Source organism: Misgurnus anguillicaudatus, chromosome 7 (genome assembly GCF_027580225.2).
Source record: "Misgurnus anguillicaudatus chromosome 7, ASM2758022v2, whole genome shotgun sequence".
NCBI classification, from domain to species: Eukaryota; Metazoa; Chordata; class Actinopteri; order Cypriniformes; family Cobitidae; genus Misgurnus; species Misgurnus anguillicaudatus.
This window is the reverse complement of record NC_073343.2, coordinates 38,050,816-38,058,259: the sequence shown is the minus strand read 5'-3', so window position 1 is coordinate 38,058,259 and position 7,444 is coordinate 38,050,816. Positions and strand designations below refer to the sequence as shown.

General features: G+C 32.8%; 2 protein-coding genes across 2 annotated transcripts in view; one reads left to right on the top strand and one right to left on the bottom strand.

The window, feature by feature from the left end:
- Nucleotides 1–493, top strand: part of ephx2 (epoxide hydrolase 2, cytoplasmic) — a 129,647-nt gene extending 129,154 nt beyond the window's left edge. The window contains exon 16 of the mRNA XM_073869901.1: nt 342–493. Coding sequence (XP_073726002.1) covers nt 342–478 — 137 coding nt within the window. The 3' untranslated portion in view covers nt 479–493. The remainder of the gene's footprint in view (nt 1–341) is intronic.
- A 1,474-nt stretch (nt 494–1,967) lies between these two features.
- LOC129417683 (ras-related protein Rab-39B) lies at nt 1,968–5,024 on the bottom strand. Its single transcript, XM_055172510.2, has 2 exons — nt 4,535–5,024; nt 1,968–3,224 (listed from the first exon to the last, which is right to left on the bottom strand). Exons 1-2 carry the CDS (start codon nt 4,765–4,767, stop codon nt 2,801–2,803), a joined length of 657 nt encoding a protein of 218 aa, XP_055028485.2. The 5' UTR covers nt 4,768–5,024; the 3' UTR covers nt 1,968–2,800.
- Between the last annotated feature and the right edge of the window lie 2,420 nt (nt 5,025–7,444).

Below are 7,444 nucleotides of genomic sequence, written 5' to 3'. Positions count from 1 at the left end.
AAAGTTTGTGAAAGACTGAAAAATACGACACAAGGTAAATTGCATGTTAAACAGAATTCTCGCTATAAATCAGATTGGGTAGAAGTGACATATTTTGACATATTTTGTTTGTTGTCTTATACCCTCTATGATGATACGATACAAAAGTGTGATATCAGATACTGTAGTGCATGAAGATAACTTTTTGTGATTTCATGGTAGCCTATTGATGATGTGGGATTTGAATAAAGAGTAGATTGTATTTGTAATATTTAAAACATTTCGATTGGTTCTGTTTGAATATTGACGCTTGTTTAACTTTTTAATGGCCTCAGACAGTTATCTAGTTTTTATGGTGAGAGGTGGATTATTTTCACAATGTAAAATCCTACACTATGGCATTACAGTATGTTGTAAGCTCTCACCATGCAAACACATCTACAGTAACTCAAGCAGGGCTCTCAAAAGTGTGACATCTAAAAAGGTTTTCAGTATTTAAGACATTGCTATAAGAAACCTAGATTTGCTATATGCATCCTTGTGGAATGTGAAACTGAATGTTTTGTGTGTTTATGTAACAATCTGTAAGCAAATCTGAATGAACACAAACATTACATACAGAGACTTATATATTTATTTAACACATAGGTTTGTTTGTGCTTTTTATTTGGCAGTTCTTCAAAATCTGAGATTTAAGGAATTTAAGTTAAAAAAAAATGTGTACTTGAAATAAACAAGCGTGTTGACATATATAAACTTGCATACATTCTGTGTTTCCATAAACCCTTTATGGTTTTGCCAACAATATTATGTTTTGTGCAAAAGCTGAAGTTGTTTTAAACTTGACATCTGACATCAATAAGTTATAAATGTTAAACAGTTATCCTTCTGTTTGTTTGAGGACAACATAAGAGTTTTATTTTTGTTAGACCAAAATATAACTTGATAACTACAGACTTTTAACTGTTTGTTGGCGAAGTTGTAGAGGATGAGCCCAAGCAAAATGTTAAAATAAAATAAACAGGAATAGTTAATACAGGACACATGTTGACGTGTGATTTTACAGTAATGGTAGCCGTCGATGTGTTTGTAAGGGTATTTCGTGAAAGTTAGTTTAGTTGTCTGGTCAGAGTTTATATTCTGAATATGTACTTGAAAAGTTTTGTAGCTTAGGTTTTTAGAGAAAGGATGCTTTTTCAATTGGATCTATGGATTGTATTAATGTTATTTAGTTCATTTGAATGTTAAACCAAATGATTGAAAAGCATAGTTTTATTTCTGTGAAGTGTTGTCTAAACCTGTATGGAATATGAAAGTGTATAAATATCTTAAATATGAACAGTTCTCTGTGTTTTAGTAGCTTTTAAAGTTTTATATTGAGAGAGAGAGAGAGAGAGAGACCCACAACAGATTATTAGATTAACAACAATTGTCTGTGTAAATTTGCATGGGTGTGCATACAAGAGTTGATGCTTTGATCTGAAGATTCGGGTATATAAACATTTTCATTTATATTTGATGTTTCTTTATAACATGTGTTTTATGTGAACTGAGATGCTGCTGTTGTGATCATGTTTTTCTGTCGTCTCATGTGGTGACAGGATGTGACATCATAATGCTGCTCTTCAATAATCACCAGCAAAAAAAAATGTTTTTTTTTTTTAATTTAGTATTTTCCTTTATTTCCTATTCTTGAAATTAAAACAGTAAGGGACTTTCTAGTTTTTGTTTTGTTTGTTTGTTTGTTCGTCAATATCTGTAATATTATTATTTTTTATTGTTCAGTCTCAACTTGCAACTCTTTCATTTTAATAACAAACATCAGCTGTCCGATATACACAGTGTTCATGGCGTGTATAAGGCAAATCAGGGTAAATAGCAGCATATAATTTTATTTTATTTCATAACTCGGTTCATTATCGTACTGTAAGCTATATGTGAAACATCTGATTGTTAAAGTTATACAAATCCAGTCATCTCTTTAAACATGGTCTCCAAAGTTATTCAATTCTTATTTCCGTCTTTATGGATTTATGGAATGTGTCAGATTGTTTTTCACATTCGATACATAACACATTGAGTTAAAATGTATTTTTGTTTAATTTTATGTGACATCTAAGGTTTTTGTTAATGGAAATGATACAAAGCTTATATATATTGTACAGAATCCACAGATGAACAAGATACAAATGTACACAAGAACAAATGCTTAAATTTTGTATCTTTGTCATTTTAATACAATAAAATGTGACTGAAATAAGTGTGGTTTTGTGATAGACTGGTCTTTTAGTTTGAGTAAATGAAATTTATGAGAAATATGAGCTGTGTGGATGATGCTGTGATACTCGAGGCTGTCCAGTAAATAGCATAAAAGTTTGTTTAGTAAAGTTATTTATGGACAGAATGATTTCCATTTTTATATATTTTGTCAATAATTTATGTCTTATACAATAAAAAGTCTTGAATCCTGCAGTCTTGTATATATAATATTTTCCCTTACAAAACATTGAACCCAGTTATTGCACAAATAATGATTTTCGAAATAATGAAACTTAGCAATTGTGTAAGCACCTGGTGTTTTGTTAAACCAAAGCTTGAAAAATACGATCAGGTTCAGTTTTAGTTCCTTTATGTAAAACTGTCATTTCCTCTTTGTTCAAGACAGCCTTTAACACTTTATTTTCACCGCTGTGCCTTTAAGACTTCTGTGCTTTATCTCTAAAGACATGCTGTTCAATACTCATTTAGTACAAGATGCATGTTTAAATGTACTGTGTAAATATGTCTGTGCATAAGAAGGTTTGGTTGCAGTCCGAAGTTCTCATCCAAAGTTGCAGCAGGTGGATTTTTCGGTGACCTGTGGCTCATTTCCAATGGGAGCCCCAACCGTTAACCCATGCCAGTCATCCCGTGGGGTAATTTTCCCTTTCTGGAAGAAGTTATATATGCCTATGGTCAGGGCTTCGAACGTTTCATACACGTTAATATTTTCTTTTGTAGACACTTCAAGATAAGCCACCATGTTGAGTTTTTTGGCCAAAGCGTCTCCTTCACTCTTTCTGACTTGGCGTCCTATTGCCAGGTCACTTTTATGACCCACGAGCAAAAAGATCATTGGGTTTGGTTTCACGTAATCCAGAACCTCCTGATGCCAATGGACCACACGGTCGAACGTCTGTCGCTGTGAGATGTCAAACATCAGAACGCAACCCACAGAGTTCCTCATGTAAGACTTGCAGATGGACCTGCAACCAAAATGTTCATACTGTAAGTAAAAATCATGTACTTGACAGTTTCACAGTTATTTGGGGTTGCTTAGATTTATTTAAAAGAAACAACATCACAAGTGAATATTACTTAAAGTCATGTTCACCATTATTGCTCAAAAGAAATAATCACATTGTCCCCTCACTGAAATAAATGATTCATTCAATTTACTCCATTTTTTTTAAGGTAATTGGTCGCAATCAATTTATTTAAAGGTGCAGTGTGTAAATTTTAGTGGCATCTAGTGGTGATGTTGCAAATTGCAACCAACGGCTCAGTCCACGGCTCACCCCTAACTTTTGAAACGCATAAAAAAGCTACCACAGGACAAACATATAATTGTTGGAGACAACTTAGTAAAATAGTTTGTCCGTTAAGGGCTTCTGTAGAAACATGGCGGTACAAAATGGCGACTTCCATGTAAGGGGACCCTCGGTGTATGTAGATAAAAACGTCTCATTCTAAGGTAATAAAAACATAACAGTTAATTATGAAAGGTCTTTATACACCACTGATAATATAGTTATGCATGTCATATTGCATTTCTGTCAAGAGATCATTCAAAACTTTACCTTACACATTGCACCTTTAAGCTACATTTAAACAAACAACAAAAAAAAATAGAAAAACTAAACAAAACAAAAAACTTTTGTTTAAATGTAGCTTAAATAAATTGATTGCAACCACTTACCTTAAGAAAAAATGAGTAAATTGAATGAATAATTTTTTTGAGTGTATAGAGGAGTACAGTATGTTGGTACAATGACTGGCACAGAGTTTGGAAGAATGCATTTATTTGAAGATATTATCTAAACAAGTTAATAAAGAAATACATTGAGACATCATTGCACAACATATTTGTTCTCATTAAACAGAAAAAGTAAAAGGTAATACAAAAATGTATTTAAGTCACCATAAACTATAACGAAACGTATATGTGTATTTATGTGTTCCTGTAGCTCAACTTGTATATATTGCATTATAATAGCATCACAAAAGATTGTGGGTTTGATTCGCATACTGAAAAGACTAAATGCAATGTAGTTTTCTTTGGATAAAAGCATCTACCAAATGCATAGCTAAATGTAAAAGTATTTATTCACAAAAAATATGACAGCAACACGCATACTGCAACAGAAAACAAGCATTTGTGTATGAGTCAAAAGTCCAAGATAAATACAACATCCCTATTCCTGTGATTTATATCATTCCACCTAAATAATCTGCAATTCTGACATTTACAAATCATTCTGTATAATATTGGTGGGGTTTACTGTATAAAACTCACCTAAATCTCTCCTGACCCGCAGTATCCCACAAAAGCAGTTTGATGACAATATCAGGGTCAAAGTGCATATTATGAACCTTGAAATCGATTCCAAGCGGAGACTGTCGGGATTCCTCGAACGTTCCTTCAGTAAAGCGATGCAGCAGAGATGATTTTCCTACCGCCGAGTCTCCCAGAATAACTATCCCGAATCTGAAGTTCCAAGGTACATCCATTGTGCCAATAGTGTCCATCAAAGGCAAATATCCCAACTAAAATCTCTCCTACATACAACTCTAAGCAAAAATACATTCAAAGATTTGAAGCATTTATAGACCTTCCTCTCTCAGTGACTGAAGAAACTGGTTAAAAAAAAAAGAGGACAGGTTTGCAAGGAATTTACAGATACACACCCATAATACAATAGCTAGCCGTGAAAATGTGGCACTACCACACAGACAAAACAGAAGTTTTGGCATTGTTGTATAATGAGACACAGACCTGCTCTGACACTTTATGATTGACAGATCAGATTGCATCAATCATGATTGCGTTATATGTTGGACTAAAAGGAAATAAGATACCAGGAAATCTTAAAATATCAGGCCTCATTTACTGTAGCTGAAAAAGCTGTATGATGATGACTTTGATGGGGATATAAACTTAATGGTTTACTAAGTTTATTTTTACATTTTCTAAGCATGAGAGCCGTGCTTGCTTCCCCTGCAGGCCCACAAGTTTAAAAGCAAAAATCACAGTAAAAAAAAATCTTCTTTAGCAAAACCGGTTTGAACGGTTGGCCACACTTAAAAACAGAATGCAAAGTTCTTGTTCTTATAAAATATGACAGACATGTTACAAACAATTTAATTCAATACTTGCACGTATTTGTACCTCTTCTGCACTCTGTATGACCCCATGCAAGACAGGGCAAGTTTATTTATATAGCACATTTCATACACAAAGGTAATTCAAAGTGTTTACAATGATTTGCAAAGGGAAAAGTGCATAAAAGTAACAGCAGTGAAAATAACCGTTGCACATAGCTTTCACCTTTCACATCTCTGTATATTCTGTCTTTAGTGTCTTAACCTGAACCAAACCCATTCATCACTGACTGAGCCCGTTCTCACCGGCACACGGATGTCACGACCCCTTTCTGTCTTATTTGTGTTCTTTTACTGTAACCTTCAGGTCTGATTCTAATATAATTCAGTAAGAGCTTTGTAAGGTTACAATAAATTAAATGCAGCATGTCCAACAGTTACTGGTGTCAAAACAATGTTTTACTTAAAAAAAAATAAAGAATTATAAATTAATTAATTTGTGATCATTTTTCTAATATAAAGTACAGATCTAATTATTTTCATTAAAAGACATTAAATAAACAGATGGTAAAACACTTATCAGGTAAAGACCAGGATCAGTTATTAAAAGCAATTACACACTGCAAAAAAATGATCTAAGAAAAAAAATCTTAGTATTTTTGTCTTGTTTTCAGTAAAAATATCTAAAAAAAACAACCCAAGAAAATAAGTCTAGTTTTTGGACCAAAATATCAAATTTAAAGGTGCAGTGTGTACATTTTAGCAGCATCTAGTGGTGAGATTGCTGATCACAACCAATGGTTCATTCCACTGCTCACCCCTTGCTTTTGAAATGCATAGAGAAGCTACGATAGCCAACAACGGAAAAACATGTCATCGTCGGAGACAACTCAGTAAAAAAGTTTGTCTTTTAAGGGCTTCTGTAGAAACATGGCGGCACAAAATGGCGACTTCCATGTAAGGGGACCCTCGTGTATGACGATAAAAATGTCTCATTCTAAGGTAATAAAATCATAACGGTTCATTATAAAAAGGTCTTTATACACCACTGATAATATAGTTTTGTATATTATTTTGCATTTCTGTCAAGAGATCCTTCTAAAAATTACACACAATTACAGTGATTTTGTGCATAAAACGAGCAAACAAATCTGCCAATGGGCTTAGCAAATTGTTCTTGAATTTAGTGTTTAAGAAAAATGTTCAAGATTTTTTTTCTTACTGCATTGGCAGATTTATTTGCTTGTTTTATGCACAAAAACACTTAAATTCTATATTTTTGTTCCAAAAACTAGACCTTTCTCCCGGGTCGTTCTGCTCATCAAGAAAAAGCATCTTAAGAATCTCTAGGTATGTTTACTGAAAACAAGACAAAAACACCAAGAAACCTTTTTCCTGAAAAATTTTTTTTTTTTGCAGCTAGTGCATAAATCAATCCAGAATAGTGTATAAATTTAAAAGCCACATCAAGACAATTTAATAATTTCCCCTGATCTTCCTGTAATAAATATTCATTCTATAGAAAAAGTTTTTGTCTTTTAAATCTTTAAAAAATATATCACTTTTTCCACCCGTGAAACATCTTTACACGGCAAAAAATGTCTGTCTTGCCTAGTACTTTGGTCTTGTTTTCAGCAAAAACATACAAAAATTCTCAAATTAAGATGCATTTTCTTAATGAGCAAATTGACCTAGAACATAAAATTCAAGCAAATTTGTGCACAAAACAAGCAAAAAAATCAGCAAATGGAACAAGAAAAAATTCTTGAATTAGGTGTTTATGAAAAAAGTAAACTTATTTCAAGAAAATGTTTCCTATTCCATTGGCAACTCCTTTGCTTCTTTTAAGCACCAATTTACCTAAAGTCTATATTCTTTGTCCAAAAACTAGCCTTATTTTCTTGGTTCATTTTTTCTTACCAAGAAAATGCATCTTAATTTAAGAATTTTTAGATATTTTTACTGAAAACAAGACAAAAATACTAAGAAAGAAAGTCATTTTTTTGCAGTGTAGGCTTCTATACAGATAATGTCACCAAGCCCTCCGACCACATGACATATAAAGACACTTTTCACCATTCAATTATTTGGATATAATCAATAT